The sequence below is a fragment of the Sminthopsis crassicaudata genome, chromosome 3, assembly GCF_048593235.1.
Source record: "Sminthopsis crassicaudata isolate SCR6 chromosome 3, ASM4859323v1, whole genome shotgun sequence".
Taxonomy (NCBI): domain Eukaryota; kingdom Metazoa; phylum Chordata; class Mammalia; order Dasyuromorphia; family Dasyuridae; genus Sminthopsis; species Sminthopsis crassicaudata.
Genome location: NC_133619.1, coordinates 229,830,182 through 229,851,117, shown reverse-complemented (window position 1 = coordinate 229,851,117; position 20,936 = coordinate 229,830,182). Strand labels below are relative to the sequence as shown.

The following is a 20,936-nucleotide window of genomic DNA, read 5'->3' as shown; positions in this document are numbered from 1 at the left end:
ATCTTATCTAAATCTTCTTAATTTTAATGGCTTTCCTCTGTTAATTATTTTCTATTTATCCTGTATATAGCTTGTATTATACATATTTGTTTATATACTATCTCCCTGTCTTTTGCTTTATTCTGTAACTACACTGTTTAGCACAGTGCCTGACACATTGTAGATGTTTAATAAATCTTTATTGAGTGATCAGAGGAGGGAAGGGGGCATATTCAATCGATGTTGCAAAAGTGTAACCACTAGATCTTGGCAAGAAATTGGATATGGGTCTTTGCAGAGTTTTGAGAAATTTTGAAGAATGAAGGACAACATCTGTATTTCAATCTTTGGGAACTGGGAGGGTGGGAGTACCCTAAAAAGTAGCAGAGAAGTTTAGAAGAAAGAGAGTTTGGGGAAAAGTTAGTAAGTTCAATTTTGGAAATGTTGAATTTAAGATATTAATAGTAAATCCAGTTCAAAATTCTAATAGGCAATTGAAAATGTAAGGCTGGAGGTCAGGATAGAGGTTAGACTGGAGAAGTAGATTTGAGAATCAATAAAATAGAGATGATACCTAAATCCATGGGAGCTTATGAAATCACCAAAGGAAGTAGTATATAAGAAGAGAAAATAGCCAGCAACAAGAGCAGGTTTAACCTAGATAAATATTCAGTAAAGGAGACAAAAATAGAGTCAGATAAGTAGAGCATGTTCACATCTCCTGAAAGAATGAATGAACAGATTTTTCTATGCTCTAGCTTCTAGCACAATATCAAGAACATGGTAGGCAATTACTTAATGATTCTGAAATTTGAATTTGAAATTCCTTGAATTGTTCATTGTTATACAAATGGAAATATCAAGATTGTTCTGTTTAAACTCTAGAAAGCCCAAGTTGTGGTCAGGGTTTCCATCATAGTGAACTAATAATTCTAGAAGAGATATGATTTACTGAATGAGGCTTCTAGTTGTTAAAAGGAAACTTAATCATATAATTACAAAAATAATCAGTAGAAATACTGAGTCCATAAGAAAATAATTCATCTTTCTTTGTAAGGATCTTATGATACCTTTATGTGAATTCTTTCAATAATGAGAATGTCCTATTTTACCTGGATAGGAAGGCTGGTTTTTGCAATCTATTTGGGACAAATGGAGGCTAAATAACTTCTTGAAGTAATCTAGTAATTAGTGGATCCCTTTAGTTAACATGGATAACGTATTAGTGGAATGTATTCAGCAGATTGCTGATTTAACTTCCCTTTTATTGGAGATAATGTTTCATTTTGTTGTACAAAAATTTTAAAAAGTCCTAGTGGGCACCTTCTCTATAGTTTGTTTGTCAAGGGATGCTAGTAAACTGATTTAAACTCTGCTTCTGAAATTTATACTCTTTCTGTATACCCTGCTCCTGAAATGATTTATGTTCAAGGAATGTGTGTCTGAGTTACCTGTTGGAGATGCTAAGAGCACTTTTGCAGTTTAATATTTTTCTAAATGAAGTATCGTTAGACAGATATGAAAGCCACAAAGAAAAATATCATTTTATATCTTAAAAAGTTAGAAAGAACAGCTTAACACTTGATATTATATACTTATTTTGTCTTCTGTTCCTTATATTCCCTTATTAAGATTATTTATAGGATGCTAGCAAGCAGTGACAATTTTATAGTGAGGACATAAATGTCTTATCAGTTAATGTTGATCAACTAAGCTATACATTTTGATTAATGAGGATCACTAACCTTCCTATCCAAGGGATGTCATTATGACAAAATTAAATGTTTTAAAGCTATCCTGATAAAATAACAATTCTCTCATTTATACTTTTCTGTATTGTAAATATTCTCCTCATGTAACTTTGTTGCACAGTCTTGACTGAAGATATTAGTTGAAGTGAGAAGAACAACCTAGTGCAACAATTCTTTGTTCTTGGTCTATTGAACTTTGACTAGGTCCTGTTTAGAAGAATGCTTAGGGTAATCCAGATAAATAGTGGGGCTTGCAGTAAGACTATTAATCTTCTTTCCACATTGGAGAACACATAGAAAACTATTTCCTAGGCTGAAAGAGCTCAAAAAATCACCTAATCAGCTTATCATTTTTCATATGTTGGGTAGTACTTCTAATGGGAATTTGTGGGGAAAAAAACCATGTAGAAATATTGCAAAGATTGAAGCTTTAATTAGTCATAATGGATATTTTTTGGTGGAAGTTTCTACATCAATGAGACTAAAGATCTTGTTTAGGTCAACATTATCATTGTTGCTTAAAGTACTTAGAAATCCAATTAAGATCAAGGTCATACACCAATTTTTGAAATTAATAAATTCTGTTCATAATTTTTTTCTTTGCCATATGAGACTGAAGAAAAAAAGAAATCTCTGCTAGCATATAGAGATCAATGAGTATTTTTTGCTATTTCAGATAAATAGTACTCAACCTTAGCTTTTGCTTCATGTAAAACAGATGTGTGGGTATTCTTCTATATAAACTTATTTTTAATTTAATAATAATGATGATGATAAAGTTAACATATACATGATACTTAAAAGTTTACAAAGCAATTTGCATATATAATCTTATTTGACAACTCACAGCAATCCTATAAGGTAGTTGCCATTATAGTAATTTTACAGATAAGGAAACTGAGGCTCAGAAAGGTTAAATGGTTTGCCCAACACAACTAGAAAATCTCTGAGGTGAGATTGGAACCCAGGTCTTCCTGACATTCAATTCAGTATTGTACTGTATGACATGATCTCACAACTATGTTTTATCATTTAAGCAAAAGTCACCTATAGATTTTGCTTTTCTTGGGAAAATGATAAATTTAAATGTGAAAGAGCATAAAATAACAGAATGAAAGAAATATCTATAGAAGCTTATGAGTTCTATAACTAATAGTAACTGACAAGTCAATTCATAGAATAATACCTGTAAATAAGCAATTCCTTAAGAACTAATATATATTAATTTGAGAATGTATTAGAAAGCAAAAGGTCACACACTATAGTAGAGAGACTGTTGGATTTAAAGTCCAGAAAACTTAGATTTAATTTCTCTGAGGCTGCAGTAACCCTTTAAAAGAATGGAAAGATTGTGATCTGTATCACTGAAAAGAGATCTCACTTCGCTGAAATCACTGATCCTATACATAATAGGATAGAAATTTAGAAAGTATACTAAATGTGTGAGTTAGATAGATGGCAGTAACATCATGCTGAATTTAATATAAATGTCACTTATTCTCCATTTATATGCCTTTTTTCTAAAAGCACTGGGACTAGCCAATAAAGATTCTAAAAGTGTCATGAAATCCTATTATTATTTGCTCTGATTTGCTAGCATAGGATCATCTTCTTGTTTAGCCCTGAGGAAGTTCAAACATTTTTTTATAGGGGAAACATTATGAAATTGTAATTATGGAAAGTGTCAGTGAAGAATAGAAAATAAAATAACATTTGCAAGGAGGGAATAAGTCCATAATTGAGAGTCATGGCGATAACTTTACTCTTTCATGTTCTATGTCTACAAATTTTATAATAGGTAAATATTGCTTTCTGCAGTGATGGTTTACATAATCATAACTCTCCCAAATCTGTGACAATTGATAAATGTATCCTTAAAAGATGTGCTCTTTTATCCTGTTCTAATACCATTACAATTTAGCAGAGTCAAAATGCAATAACAATCAGACAAGAATTGCTTTTTTAACTTTTACAGCAATACTATTCTTCAAATTCTTATGAAGATTGTCTGAGATTTGACACACTTATTGTTGAATGAATCTTATTATTTTGATCTATGTGATTCTGAGATAAATTAATTTGTTCTATAGGACTTGTATTTGTTGAGAAACAAGTGAATTAAAATTCCCTTAAATTTAATTAAAAATTAAAGTTTAATACCATTTAAATTTTTTTTTAGATTTTTAAAAATATCAGAAATCAATAAAACAAATAGATTTCTTATTCATTCATTTGTTGAGGCAATTGGGGTTAGGTGACTTGCCCAGGGTCACACAGCTAGGAAGTGTTTAGTGATTGAGATCATATTTGAACTCAGTTCCTCTTGACTTTCAGAGCTAGTGTTCTATTCTCTGTGCCACCTAGCTGCCCCAATTCCTTCTTAATTTAAACAGATCTATTTAATACATTTCTGGCCATTTGCAACCCAGTTAGCAGTAATTCTAAACAATACTCAGGCTTTAATACTCCATTGGATCTGTAATCTCAGATCTGTAATCTCAATATCAATAGGAATTTGAAGATTCCTATCATTGATAATAATGCTAATACTTAAGATTTCTCTACCTGATTAAGCATTGAAAAGTTCATTACATATGCCATCTCACTTGATGCTGATCATAGTCTATTTGTGTCCATTTGTCATGTTATTGGTGAATATTTTACAAATTCTCAATAGGAGACCGATCTGGAAATATTCCTTGTGTCCTTTTGTTATTATGTGGGTAACTACTTTTCTGTCACTATATGATTAGCCCATCTTTTGTTTTTCTGTTAATATATTTTTTGTGGCATATTTTACATGGCATAATCAGTGAATATTCTCATTATAAAGGAAACTAGAAGTTAAAGGAAGTTATAGATAAATGGAGATGCATAGATTATCCTTGGGGAGACAAAGAGCTCACTAAATTGATTGGTGTCCAATGGCAACCACAAATATTTTCATGATATTTTAATTGGAGGAAACAACACATAAAAGAAATACCATTTTTGGAAGAGCTAGAAAGGCTCGGATGTTCTAAGGGTATTATGGGGTAGATGGCAAGACTTAGGGATCCTTATGTTGTACCAATAGTTCAGATAACAGTGCAAGGTCTAGAGATCATAGAAAGAAGTCATAAGATCTGGAGAACCTCAGTACACAGTAGCATGACAAATGATAAAGCTTGATGGTTTCCTATCTCATTATAATTGATGGTATCTCATCCAAATCATGTGACTAATGCAACAGTCTGTATGGGTTCTGGACTATTCACTTGGAGAAAGAATCAAATGGAAAGTAGTAGAGGGAGGGAATCACTGGAAGTGGCAAGTCTTTCTAATGCTCATTTGACTTAGATGGATTTCTTGGAGGTATGGGAAGAGAGCAAGAATATCAGTGATAATAATGATTCTTGGGAAAAAAAATCATTTGCTATTGGCTCATTATGGCTTCTAAGCCAACTCCTATTACAGAAAAGAAAATTTAAAAGTTATAAAGAATTTGACCAAATCTTCCAAATCAAATCAATATGTCTTTAGTTATATATTGATTTCAATGTGAAGTTGGTTACAAGGGAGAATATTGAAATATCTGCTAGATTAATGAGTAAAACACAAAGAAACCAAGCACTTGCAGACTACATAGAACCAGTATTGAATGCTTAAACAATGGAAAATTAATAATATGGTAAAGAGATGTATGCTTACCTAAGCTGATTTACCATTTTTGAAAGAGGATGATCATTGGAAAGCTTAAACAGAAGAGGGAGGCAAAAGGCAACAATTAATATTGTGAAATTGTGATGAAATTATGACAACAGATAATTGTGAAAATAAAGAACATTAGATTTAAAATATAACTTCTACCATATATGCATGCATATGTGTATGTGTGTACAGACATGTACATATTTACATGTATATGTGTGTATTCATTGAGAAAGAGAGAGAGAGAGAGAGAGAGAGAGAGAGAGAGAGAGAGAGCAGAGAACTATTTTCTTCTCATCTTAATTTTTGATTTCATCATTTCTTCAACATAGGGAATTCCTATATAGAAATACCTTCCACTATGAGTGTTGTAGATCAGATTATCTCTAAATTGTAGTCTTTGAGACTTGTCTAGGTCACTGAGAGATTAAGTCTTTTGCCATGATCACAGAACTAATATATCAGAAGTAGGACTTGAATCTACATCTTCTTTATTCCAACATTGACCATCTATTCACTACAACTTGCTACTTTTCTTTAGCCCATAAAATATATTTTAAACAGTGTGTTGATATGCTATATCTTTCAGAAGAAAAATATTCAAAATTAATGATCTAAAAGTTTTTCTTTTTATAGGAATAGTCTTTGAATATCAACAAACAAAGACAAATATTATCTGCCTACACATGGCATGCAGCAGATGTGTCACATATTGGTAATAATTATTACCACATGACTCCAGAACTGAAACTATGTTATAATATAATTAGTACTAGATCACCAAAGTAATGATAGGATTTGATGATTTGAAACATTTTGTTTGCTGAATAAAATTGTTGAATGGAAAGGGTCATTAGGATGTAGAAGACTGTTTTCAAGCCTTAAAAAAGGTATCATCTAAGATAAAAATACACACATACATTCTAATAATCAACTTTTTTGATCTGCATAGGTTCATATTTACCTTCACATGATGCAACTTTTTTCTATACTGTGAATTGGAGGGATTGTTTGATAGTGGCAAAGTGCAGACCTGTCTTAAACACACACACACATGCACACACACACACACACACACAACCAGAATAGAGGCTTGAATGTAATATCCAAATTGTCTTATCTTTTCAAATTGTAGGTAAGATACTGGCAATAATTTTCAAAACAGTTGTTTACTGAGGAGCTCTAGTTCATAAAATGAGAGTTTAACTGTTATTGTGACGTTTACCTCCCACCACCTAGCTAATATCTTGTTCCATTTTCAAAGTCAGATAGAAGTAGTGAGAACTGAGTCTCCTAAATGAGGCTGTACATAAAATAAATAGTTATCCTGATCTTTCAGAGGATACTAATAAATGAGTATCATCTTTCCCTGAGAATAAGCTGTCAGTCATACAACCATATGATTTGTAAAGTAGCAAATTATTTATCTCCATCTAATTCATATCTTTATGGACAATTGATTACATATCTGTTCCTGAATAGTAAAATTTTCTGATATGGCTTTTTTCTCCTAAGATTAATTTTTCTAAATTCACTGTTTCTGTTCCTTATGTACATAAATGACTACTCTTCTTTGAGGCTCAGTTTAATTTCATATGTGTGATAAATGTAGTCTTTTGAATGAAAACCTCAATTTTACCACAAAGATTGCAGAATAGCATTTGACAAGTATGTATAGTAAGCAGTTCCCTGCCCTTAATTTTTGCTTGTAATTTTTTACAAAATACTTGTAACAGTTATTTTTTTTTTCTGGACTGAGGAAGACTGGTTATTTTTCAAAGGAGGTACAATAGCAGGAAGTTTTTTTGGTCTCTAAGGTTATAGAACTCACTGTGTACAACTTTTTAAAAAAATTAAAATTGCTTCACTGTTGGTATTTCAAAAAGTTGTACACAGTGAGTTCTATAACCTTAAAAAATAACTGTGTAGAGGATGGCATAGTTGTAATTCAAAAGTTATCTGTAGAAAAAAATATAAACATAATTATGGTATGCAAATGTTATATATTTGTGTGTATATCTAATTATAATTATAGCTATATATGTATATTTGTTGTTATTTAGTCATTGAGTTGTGTCTGACTCTTCATGATCCTCTGGAGCATAGCAAGCTAATACTGTCCATAGGGCTTTCTTGGAAAAGATAAATTAATGAATAAAGAAAGGAAAAAGAGAATGAATGAATGGATGAATGGATGAATTATTTAATGAGACCAGAAGTTGATTTAATAGAAGGTTATTGTACTGTATTTTGCTTTATTCAAACCAAACATAATTATTGTGCTTAGTCCTGGGAAACACATTTTGGAAAGGACGTTGATATAAAGGTTGCCCACTGTACATCAAATAAAGTAGTAAGGGGATTAGAAATCTTAGTATATGCAGATAAATTTAGAGAAGGGAATGTTTAGAGTAGAAAAGAGATAACTTGACAGGATAATAGTTTTTAAATGTTTAGAAGATCTGTTATATGGAAGGAAGTTTAGTTTGTTCTTCCTGACTACAAGAAGGCAGAACATATAGGTGGCTGTTGTTCAGTCATTCAGTGGTATTTTGACTTTTCATGAACTGGTGGACCATAACATACTAGGTCCTTCTATCCTCCACTATCTTTTGAAATCTGTCCAAGGTGGGTGTTACAGAGAATTAAATTGTGATTCAATAAAAGGAAAAACCTTTGTAAGAGAACTATCAAAAATGGACTGATTTGAATAAGAAGTAATGAGTTAGTTATCATTGGTGGTCTTTAGGAAGAGACTAGATGTTCATTTGTCAGTTGCATTATTGAAGAGAATGTCTGGCATGTAATAAACATTTAATAAACATTTATCAGTTGGTGGAAGTTTGGATTAGGTAAGTCATTACTTTCCTTTTAATTCTCATATTCAATGATTCTAGTTGTACAAATTATCTCAACAATAACAATAATAGAAAGAAAAACTCACATGCATATAGCACTTTATAGTTTATAAAGTATGCTCTTCAAATAATCTTGTGAGATAGATAACATATCACTACCACTTCACATTTGATGATGAAAAAGTGAGACCCAAATAGTTAAGGGATTTGTTTGTGCCTATGCAACTATTAAGTGTTAGACCCAGACTTTTGAATCGACTATAAGTTACTTATGGATAGGAATTTTAACTTTTACTCTATCTTTATGTTAAAGGATATAAGCAACGTCCTTCAGGTTTTTGATAAATGTTTGTTTAATGGAGCTGAATTGAATTTTGAATATCTGAAAAAATTCAAATTTTGGCAATTAATATATTTTCTAAAATTTTGAATATTTTGATAATATAAAAGTAGGCATGAGTTAAGACATCATTAAGGGAGAGGGGAACCTCCAATTTTAAAAGTCCAACACTTCTGTATGCTCTATTTCATTCAATATTATATTCAACAAAATTCAGGAAAGATTTGGGAGTTTTTTCTAGTGGAAGTTGAAGGAAAATGGACAGACAGTGTAGTTTAAGTATTTTCAAGAAGGTAAAGGAAAGTATAATAATATCAAGTTACTGGCTTGAAAAAGTGATATCCTTTCATTACTCACCTCCATTTCCAAGTCTCCAATACCAAGGAATTGCTAATTTTAGATGTTTCATTGTATGGTTAGACACTGTGCAGTGGGAAGAATAGAATACTGTAAACCAAGAAATATTTACTATATTTCTATTTGGATTGTGTAATTTTGGGATAGTCACACATATTTGATAATATTTTTGTTCTTAAGAAATAAAACAAAATTACATTTTAGATGCTTTTCATGGCTTCCTTCTTTAAAGATTTTTATTATTATTATTATTATTATTTTTTTTTGCAATATCATCATATACTTCTTTGTAAATTTTTCTTTAACCAGATCTGTAACAAATGGGCTTCTGCCTTTTGTGTTTGTCTGTTTTAGGAACACAGGAACACCTTTCCTTCTTTTCTTATCCTACATTCATGTTCACACTGCACTTTTTTCTGCCAAAGAGTTTGTGGGGAAGAGCAAGCATGGCATGTATGGGGATGCTGTGGAAGAAATGGATTGGAGTATAGGTATGTCACTTGATAAAAAGGTTTTGTATTTTTAAGTAGTTCATACAATTTTGTTCTCCTTTATCCAAAATTTCTAACAATGTCCAAAATACTACCTCCAAATCTATGTGAGAATCAGAGATTTAGAGGGAAAAGAGACATTAAAAAACATCAAATTCAACCCCCTGATTTTACAGATGATGAAACCACTGCTGACAATGCTTAAATGATTTACTATACAGCTAATAAGTGTTTCGGACAGGTGTTGAGCTTAGGCTTTTTTGAACTCCAAGTACAGAATTCTATCTGCTGTCACATGACTCCCAGAAAAGTAGTTGATTAAACTGAATGGAATATTAATTGATAAGAACATGAACTTTTTACATTCCTTCTCTGACACAAATTATCCAAGTGATGTTGGACAAGTCATTGTCTTCCTTGTTACCCAAACCAATTAGCTATTTACAACTACAAGGAAATTTAAGGAAATTTCCTCACCAGAATTCTCTATGCCATTGAAGACCAAAACAACAACCACAAAATGCCAACATCACATAAATAATTCAAATATCCATGTGAATAGTAAGTAAAGGCTAATTGATACATGACTAGAGATAAATCTGTATCTGTGCAAAACTATATTATAGGATATTTATAAGGGTCATAGTCAAAAATTAATGGAAGAATGGAGCCAAATCATTATCACTTATTGTTAGATATTCTTAATAATTAAATGGAAACAAACCCTCATTATTAGCAAAATGAGATAATTGGAATTCAAATGTTTGAAAACAATACATTCTTTGACTTGTAAAGCTTACTCTTGACTTGGCAAGACTGTCAAGGTAATTGTACCTTAACTCTGCCTTATTTCTGTGCCAACTGGAATACATTTACTATTTATAGTTATAATTCATTCTTTTCTTCTGAAGCCAATGATTCTCGGCTCTTCAATATCCTTTCTGTTCCTCACTAAGCAAATGTAAGATGACAAAAAGCAGCTTTAGTCAATGTCCTTTCTTTGAAAAATTTTGAATTGGGAGGGAAAAGGTTTTTGTGTTTTTGGTTCAATGAAGATGAGCATGGCCTTGCTTAACAGAAAATTCATGTTTGAGTTTTGTTTTTTGGTTTCTCTAAATGATTGTTAAATTAGATATAGTTCAGTGGGTTTCAATGAAGTAGAAAATTGAAGGACTCTGCATTTCTAGTTTCACTTTGGATATCCACTTGCTATCTTGTTAAAGTTAGTTATTCTATCTGCCTAATACAGTAGAATTTAAGATCTTTGAGTATGGATTGTTTCATTTTTATATTGTTATCATTATCATCTACCACTATTTGTCCTCCAAAATAGGCACTTAATAAATCCTTATTGGTTGATTGAGTGTAAATCAGAAATCATGGTCACTGATCTTATGCTTACAACTTGACTAAGGTATGTTTTAATTTGGGGATGAAGAAGATGGAGGTCCGAACAAAGAAATTAATCACTTAGACATTTGTAACTTACAGTCTCCCCTCTCTCTCTCCCTCTCCCCCCTTTTCTATCTGTCTATCCCTCTCTCTCTCTCTCACGCTCTCTCTCTCTCTCTCTCTCTCTCTCTCTCTCTCTCTCTCTCTCTCTCTCTGTCTCTCTCTGAAACAGACATGGTTACGTGACTTGCTTAATGTCATACAGCTAATAAGGGTCAAGTGTCTGAGGTCAAATTTGAATTCAGGTCCTCCTGACTCTAGTATTAATGCTCTATCCACTCTAGTATTAGTGCCATCATCTAACTGTCCCTTAGAATTTATAGCATTAAGAGTTGCTTAGAAGCATTGTGAAGTTAAATGACTTGCCTAGTTAAATGACTTGCCCAGAGTAATTTATTTTCTGTCAGAGGCTGGACTAGAGCTCACACTTTTCTGACTAAGTCCTCATTCTATCCAATCTGCCATATTAACTATACTTGTTTTGATTTGTTTGTTTTTAGCATATTGGCAGAAAAGATTAAATAATTTGGCTTCATGAAAATCATGTTATGATTTCTTTAGTAGTAGAATCAGGATCTATCTTATTGTCTTATAATAGCACTAAGTAATAGAGCTAATTCTAAATGATGATTAGCAGAAAATGTAGCAATGGGATATTCCCTAAGATTCATAAGAAATTATTACACTTCCAATGTTTACACAAACTAAAATGGTACTTGTTTTTGTATATTAGACATTTCCTTAAGAAATATGTAAATCTTTCCTAGCTGTGTGACCTTAGGCAAGTCATTTAATCCCAATTGCCTCAGCAAAATATATATATATATATATATATATATACATATATATATGTGAATCGAATTCTATTGTCAGTACATCAATGATCTTGCCTTTTAAAGGAATCCTCAGATAATTCTTCTTTGGGAATAAACAATACTTTTATAATATGATTAAGGACTTCTCTAGTAAGTTTTTATATAGAGAGACAGAGAAGCAACTTTTTTGAATTTGAATATAGGGGCCAAACTGATACTATTAGTCTGCTAATAACATTTCATGTTATAGAATGTCTTAATCTTTGTCTTTAATTTATAATTTGCCTAAAATGACATGTATTGTTGATATAATGTCAACCTATAAATATGTCACATATTAATATGATATATTATCTTACTAATTGTTATGTCCAGAATAGAACAATTACCACTTTTAAGTTTAAAAACTCAATATTAGATATTTATATATAAATTGGTATTGCATATTCATGAAGTCTTTCCTTAATAAATCATTACCTCCATTTTCTTCAATATTTTTCTTGCTTTCTGAGCTAATCGGTTTCTAATGCAGTATGGAAAATACGATCCTTCTAAGATGGTCTTTCCAGAATAAATCAGAAAGGAAACATGATTATTTTAATCTGCTTATTATCCAGTGTAACATGCTCAAATAGATGTATAATCTCATCTATTTGGAACTTCCCTTCAATTGTAAAAATTCTAGCCCTTGTAACCATAAGCAATCTTGTAGGGATTTACGTTTATATTCTTCCACAAGTGTATTCCACGGTATGTACATACCAACATGCTAGAGTTGATTTTTTTTTCTTTGATTTTTTTCTCCTGATGTCACAATAATGCCAGGATAATACTCAAGATATCCATTTGTCATCTCTTCTATCAGAAGAAGCATAAGAAGGCCTGTTTTGAAAATAGTATCTACAGATGTCCTATTAAGTATAAGGCTGAACAATTATCTAAATAGCTTGATGAATATAAAGTCATAATCTATGCCATTATGGGTATTTCCCCCCTCATTAATGACAGTAGTACAACAATAACAATAGAAAAATTAAAGTTTATATGACAATGAAGAACACTGTCAGGTCATTATTTATCAACTTAATTGCCTTGACATTGCTTTTGTACAGATGTAGGTTAAAAGTTAATCTCTAAATTACTGTGCCTTTGGGAATAGGTTAACTTTAGTATTGGTATACTTGTAGCTATTGTACTTTTTAATTTTAATCATTGAATTAATATATAGTATTTACTACATGGCTCTAACTTGTATCTTAAGAGTAAACAAATGATCTCACAATTTACTTATATCTATATATCACTAGGAAGAAAGGTGGACTTGAGGAGGGCTTTAATGAGAAAAATGTCACCAAAGGGCTTAAAATGTTTTGGAAAAGAATCAGGTTGTGAACAACAATTAATAGAAAAAGAACACAGGTGTATGCCTAGTATGCTGTCTCTTTTCATCATAATATATTCCCACATTAATTCTACCACAATGGCATAAAAATTAATAATTTGGATTTCTAAATCAGATTAAATGTATCTTAACCATATCTAATTATAAGTTATTTGATGGTTTGGGAGGGGAGAGCATGAGTATTCTACTTTAGAATGGAATATATAATACATACTTTTCTTTTTAATATGCTCTCCTCAGTGTTTCTTTTTCTTTAGAAATAGAATGACATTTACCAAACATCTTTTAAGAAGAGAGGTGGGTGTAAGGAGGAAGCAGTGGTAGCCTTTTATTTATCAGCAATATGTGCTGTTAGAGCCATCACAACCACAGTCTATTCTGTGAAATTTGCATGCAATCAGCTTTTATTTAAAGCCCCATTCTATTATTAGAAATAGTTGAAGGAATCATAAATCAGTCCTTGTGCAAGATTAGAACAGCAGGTTCTGGATATTAAAAAGAAAAAAAAATCTAAGAAGAGAACTATAAAGTAAAAAAAAAATTGGAAGGAGCTTTCTATCTTCAGTAATCTTGTATGTAGTATAATTTAAAAATGTAACATATATACATATATTTGTATTGCATATAAATGTCTGATATGTAGCAGTAGAGAATGAATCAGTGTCATTTGGTTAATATGGAATTATTCTAACAAAAATCTGTATCTATTCCCAGAAATATAAGGATCATTAGATATGGTCTGAGTCTCTACTGTTTCTTCATCTCTCGACTCCTCCAGAATCCAGAGTCCATTGTACTCTCACACAGAACCTGTTATTTAGTATTCTCTAATAGTCTACTCTGGTGAAATTGTCCTGTGACATTTTAAAAATAACTATTTTTAAACATGTTGGATAACATATATGCTTATCATCGTTCCCCACCATATTATCAAGAAGGATATATTATTATTATTATCATTATTATTACTATCATCATCATCATTATCTAATTTTCAGATCTAAGGTTGATCATTAGAAGTGAAATTAGGGAGTCAAGGGGACTGACAAACCACAAGTTTATTAAATGACAAATCTCTTTTAAATATTGACTTAGATCTCAGGATTATTGTGAGTAGGTCGTGAAAAATTAGCTTTTCATTTGGTCACCAGCCAAACTTCCAGGTGGTTGGGAAGTCGTTGGGGGTAAGGGAGATGTTGCCTGTCCATTATTGAGTGCTGGTCTCCAGCTCAGGCAGCATGGTACCATCTGTCATCTGACAGGGAAGGCCATACTATTAAGAACTCAATCTCAGTATCCTTTAGCATAACCTATGGACTTCTCTCACTGGCACGTAATAGTCATGGTAATTATCACCTGGCATTTACTGATGGATAATCTGAGGCCATAGCTCCAATTTATTTAGTACTTTTTTATATAAGCTACCCAGCAAATGAGATTTTAATCACATTAATCTTAGACTTAGTGACTCAATCTTGTGGTGATGTAAGCTTATGATGTCACCTTTGAGCTTTAGGGAATAGTGGATCATGATTCTTATTTATTCCCATTGGAGATAGTGGGTGACAGTGGAATATTGTGCTTGCCTTTTCACAATCACAATACTCACTTAAAATTTTCTACTTTTCTACTTTTTATTATTGGGCCAATTTCTCTTAATCATTGCTTATGGTGCAAAATAATATACTGTTTGTCATCATGATAAATGTCACCATGATTTGGAAGCATTTTTTTCAAATTACAGTCTCTTTTGAAATAGCTGCCTTCCCCTCAGATGAAACTCCTGTTCCTGACTGTTTTTACCTTCTCCTTTCAGGGTAAAGTCCCTGAATGGACTTTCAGAATAATGTAGGTAAGCCTTCAGCTTTTCTAAAAATAAAAGCTGGCATGAGACTACCTTGCTTCACACAGCTCAAGTAATTTGCTCCTTAATTTTCTGGTCTCCAATGAGTGTGGAAGCTCTTTTTTGACCTATTGTCTTCTCTCTGTTTCCTGTCAGTGCTCTTTCTCTTCCAATCCTTTTGTCTTTCCTTGAAAGTGAAGGTTATATGCAAGGAACATAGCTTAGGTGAAGGGGAGTGATGTTTTTTTTAAAAAACTAATTTCCTGAGTAGGTATCTCAGTGAAGACACACTCTACAGACTAATAGGACTGAAAGCAAACTGGAAAGGTATTCAGTCTATCCATGAGGGAATATGATCAGAGGAGTATTACAACTGAACAGAAGATTCATTTTACAAGTCCTTACCCAAATATCATTTATTTTCATCTGTAAATGTACTTTAAATATTTAGGCAGTATTTGTCATTACTGAATCTCTAGCATATTAAAATAATGAAAAACTCAAGTAACATATTAGATTTTATTTTCATTGATGTGCCTCCCTTATTTCAAGTATCTTTTTAAACATTTCAAATAGTATATTGACTGTTTGTTTTGTCTGATTTTACATGAAACACTTAAAAGCTCCTATTGAATTATATTCTAAATTAGGCATAATTTTTCAGTGTTTGGTTCTGTTAAAAAAAAAAGTGTGCTTAATTCACTAGCCTGCTATAGTGATAAGAACACTACATATAAAAACAGATAACTGCTACTTAATCAAAAGTATGACGCTAAGTCTTGTAAAATTCTTTGAGACTAAATTTTTTTAATCTGTAAAATTACTATGATATTGGCACTTGCTAGCTCATATAATTATTGAGAAATAGTGCTTGAAATAAAATCTTGAAGTGCTACAAAATATTATTATTGCTAAATGTTATTATAGAAATATCAGTTATAATATTTTGAAAACAAGATATCATTGAGTTTTTAACAGAGTAGTATCAGAATTTCAGTATTGATTTAGAATAATAAAATTGGTAATATTTTAAGTCATGGCCAGATAGTTGTTTTTTTTTTTTCCTCTTTAAATTTTGCTGCTTACCTGTTTATATAAAAGTGCATCCTGACAGTATTTCCCAAGGACTAATACTCAAGTCACCCTAGCTTAATGAACCATTTTGTTATTCAAACAGATTCAGACAATGAAAGAATGAAATAGTTTCCATTCCAAATCACTGTTTATTTGAGAGCAAGATATATGAAGAGGTTTTGAATTTTTAAGAAAATATCAAGTAAGTAATGAAAACCCATAAATTGAAAGGGATTGACTAATACAGACCAAATCAAAATTGATCTTTTTGCCAGAATTGTTAAATTAAAGGACGTCCAAAAAATCACCAGGTACATATTCCATTGCTTTGGAAATAATTGGTTATAGAATTTACCTCAGGAGGTGCGGAAACGATTTAGAAAACAAATCCTTTTGGACACTTTGATTTCAACTATTTTGTGTCAGAGCTTCTTTTGACAAACTTGTGAAATCTATGAATCTCTTCTCATAGTAATGTTTTTAAATGCATAAAATAGAATAGAGAACTATAAAGAAAACAGATTACATTACAGTTATCATTTTTTAAACAAAGTTCATGGATTCCAGGTTAAGAACTCTTGCCATAAAAAGAATATTGGCAGTTCAGTGAAATTGGCATACAACCCATTCTTAATTGTATTTTTAGTAGAATGCTTTTACTTTGTTAAATCTAAAATTTAAGATTTTAAATCATCTGATTTAAATGTGCTAATGTATTCCACGTCATAAACAACAAAATATTTATTTATTCATTTGGTAGTTAAACAAGAGAAGTTGGGTTGAAGATTCTCTAAATACTGACATTTCATTTCTATTAAGGCAGAAGTCCTTTGAGAAGATGAATGGTCCTGATATCATGAGTTTATTGACAAATAACTTCAGGAGGTATTTTGGGGGTTACTTCTGAATGAAGATCCTCCATTTTCCTTAGTAATATATAAACAGTAGTAGCCTTTAGCTTTCTTGTTGGGGTTTTTATTTGGATTATAGATTTTAAAGCTGAAAGGAGCCATAGAAGAAATAATTTGTTTCGTGGTCCTCATGCTACATAGGAGAAAGCTGAAGAGCACAGAGATTAAGAGACTTCTCAGGTTCATACAGGTAGGAAGTGATAAAGCTGTATTTTGAACGGAAGCCTTCTCACTCCAGAAGCTTTTGTAGTGAATCACCATATTCACTTGATTTTTGGTATTAAAATTGACATTGTTGTAGGGAAGTTTTTTTTCCCCCCATATTAAAAATATAATCACCATAAAAATACCTATTATTAATAATGTTTGGGTTCATTTTAAAAATGCTATTATGTTCTAATGAAGAAAATGGTTGACATTAAATCACTTTTATTTATGAATCATCTTTTTGTATGATGTAACATTCTTTTTTTTTGTTTTTGTTTTTGTTTTTTTTTTTTTTTTGAGGCTGGGGTTAAGTGACTTGCCCAGGTCACACAGCTAGGAAGTGTTAAGTGTCTGAGACCAGATTTGAACTCAAGTTCTCCTGAATTCAGGGCTGGTGCTCTATCCACTGCGCCACCTAGCTGCCCCATGATGTAACATTCTTAATAAGGCTTCTTTCCCCCCACAGAAACTTAGAGAAGTTTTGAATCTTCAAAAGGCAAGAACTTAGATGACCACTTTTCACTTTAAACTTAAACTGAGGGTGACTAGTGGGTTCCTCTAAGGATATATCTGATAATGACTCACATTCTTATATCTTCTTAAATTTATCAAAGTACTTTTCTCTCAACAATTCTATGAAGTCGTATAGGTAATGACATCCCCATTTTAAAGGTAAAGCAGATGTTTTATTCAAAGTAATTCAGCTAGAAAGCATTTGAAGTAGATAAAAACCTGGGTTCAAAAACAGTGTTCTATTCACTATACAAGGATGCTTCCAAACAAAGTACATTTAATTGTGTATTTCCACTCAATTATCCTTTCTGAAATGCCATCTCTAGTGCTAAAGCCTAGCCCTTATTGCCTCAATCATTCAAGCATGAAAATGTAGGATTATTTTTCATTGTTGTATGTTGTAAAAAGCTATGAATTTAGGCTTAAAGGACCTGAGTTTGAGTCCTAGTTATGCTACTTACTATTTGTTTGACCCTGGGCAAATCTCCTGTTTGTGGTCTTTGGGCCTCACTTTGCTTAACTATAAAAGGAGGAGACTGGAATAGACAACCTCTAAGACTACCAACTTTAAAACTATGATGCTATCAATTTCATGTAATAGTATGATCCTAACCCTAAATCGAATCACCTCCAGATCAACTAAACTGAGAGGTAATCCCGAAAATTAAGGAATATAAACAATCCTGTCCTTCTTAGAAATATGGGAGTTTGGCTTTTGGATTCATGAATGAGAGACAAATCACAAATAAAATCCCCACAATAAGAAGTCTATTGCAGATTCATGTAGAGCTGAAAGAAGGCAGAGATATCCGTACTACCTGCCATTCCACACATGTTCATAGAAAAGTATCTCCCTGAGCATTTTCTGAGATTTAAAAGTGATGGTACTCAAGACCTTCTTATGTCATTTTGATTTTCTTCTTGGAGTTTATGTGTTGAAGTATAGGAATGAACAACAATCAGAGACTGAGAACAAGGGTTCACTGATTTTCTGTTCTAACCAGGCACTTAAGTCGCAGTTCAAAAAAGAATATTTGGAAGAAAAACAATTTCTTCTTTCCAGGAATTTGCAGGAAATTCCCTCATCCTCCTATGCCACTGCCTTAGCCCTGTAGTAGTAAAGGGATAAGTTGCATGTTAAATCTAGTATATTTGCATAAATTAAGAGTATTACCCTGTAGAACAAGAATGGATCTCTATTTGCTATTCATTGTCTACATTTCAACTGCTGCTCACAAAGCTTAAACTTTGTAGTCCCTGGAAATAGATGTTTATTGCATAAAGTAGGATTTTAATTTATTCAGAAGTGTTAGCTTGGCAGACACAACACTGATTATAATTTAGAGCAATAGGAGTGTTGACATTTCTCAACTGTCTGTATTTTAAAAATTAAACAGGTTATCAGTAACATTCACACATATTATCTTTCTTCAAATAAGTCAGGCAAAAATGTGACTTCTCCACAAATTCACATTTTCAGGTTACAGAGAAATTTGAGGAAAAGAGCAGTGTTGTCATAATATATTTTTTTTACATTGAGGGAAGACAATAGCTAGAAAAGAAAAAAATGCTTTAAAATTATAGCATTTTGAATCTTAACTTTAATAATTTGAAAGTAAGAATTGTCCTGTCAGTTACCTATATCTGCGTTCCTATTTCATGCCTGCTAAGTGTCATCAGTAGCTACTATCTTAAGGAGGCAGTTCTGCATCTTATTTTCAGAGTAAATATGCCTTGTTCTGACATATTCTCTGAAGCTTTTAAAACTACCTTTAGACCAACCATATTGTATTGTTTGCAGAATTTGACATTGACATCATCTTTGCTTTTATTTTGAGTTGCTTTCCAATTAAACAAGGAAGAAAAGTGAAATTTAATAAACCTTGCAATTTATATTGAAGGGATTGTTATAGCTAGAGAAGGGGAAACAGTGAGGAAAAGAGATTAGCTAATTACTGATAATATTATCCTCAGCCATTTGGCTTTGAAAGCACAACAAAAGTTAAAGAAATATATGGACAGATAATTCTGTTCCTGATATCAGAAGAATGTTTCATGAGTAGTCAGAATAGTAATAATTCATATTTGTATAGCACTTTCTTCTGTCCTTTTTTTAAAGTTAATTCTGAATGTAGCCATTATATTACATTCTCTGATGTTTATTTATTATAGAAACAAACTTTTTTTTTTTTTTTGTATTTTCTACTTTTGTTCAAGGCATATCCCAATACCTCCTCACAGCATAAATGTAGCATAAAAATTTTAGAAGATAATTCCAATATGAATATGTCCTTCCTAGCTGGAAAAGCCTACAAGTATAAGCCCTATGTTTGTCATCTTAGATCCTGCATTGCAAAATGTGGAAGAGTCAAAAGTGATCAGTTTTTCAATCACATAAATGCTTAAAGGCAATAGAATCCCACAATTAGAGTGAGAAAGATCTAGTTCAAAGCTTCTTAAACTTTTTCTACTCAATCTTTTCACTTGAGAAATTTTTATGTGACCCTTTGTATATACTTTATAAAATTGGTATATAAATAAAACATTTATTGATAATAAATCATAATTTGTGACCTTCACACTGAGTTATAAGACCCCACATGGGGTCATGAACCACCATTTAAGAAGTGAGAATTCTAGTTAATCCTCACTTTAAAAGGAATCCATTCTATAATAGCCCAGCTTTTGGAGGAAGAACTTTATGAAGGGACAATTTATTATTTCCTGAGGCTGGCAATTCTGCTTTTTTTTCTACTTATGGGTAAGCTTTTAAAAAAAAAACATGAATCCAAAATCTGCTTCTCTCTAAATACTCTGTATTACTCCTAATTTTTTACTCTGTGGTCACAAATCTAATTTGCCTTCTACCTGGCAACCTTTCAAATAATATCATGCTATATCCCCTAAATCTTCTGCTCTCTATATAACAAACATTTTCTCCAATTTTGCACCATTCTAGTTACCTTTCCTGAATATATTCCAGCTTCTCATAGCCATAGGTTTATTAGCAGGAAGATGTGCTCAAACCATCCAAGGTATTGGTGCAGTGGATAAAACAACTGACCTAAAATCAAGGATATATGAGTTCAAAATCTCTTCTCAGATACTTACTACCCAAGTGGTTTTTGGCAAGTCCACTTAACCTCTCTTTGTTATGGTTACTTCAACTGTAAAATGGAGATAATAACAGCACCCATTTCCCATAATTGTTGTAAAGATCAAATATATTTGTATATTTGTAGAGAGTTTAGCA

The 20,936-nt window shown here is 31.8% G+C and overlaps 1 protein-coding gene across 3 annotated transcripts in view; it reads left to right on the top strand.

Moving 5' to 3' along the window:
- The window catches only part of STS (steroid sulfatase), a 215,700-nt gene that overhangs the window by 110,396 nt on the left and 84,368 nt on the right, over nucleotides 1–20,936 (top strand). For all 3 annotated transcript variants that reach the window (XM_074300196.1, XM_074300197.1, XM_074300198.1), the window contains one exon: nucleotides 9,330–9,466. In XM_074300196.1, the coding sequence (XP_074156297.1) occupies nucleotides 9,330–9,466 (137 nt within the window). The remainder of the gene's footprint in view (nucleotides 1–9,329; nucleotides 9,467–20,936) is intronic.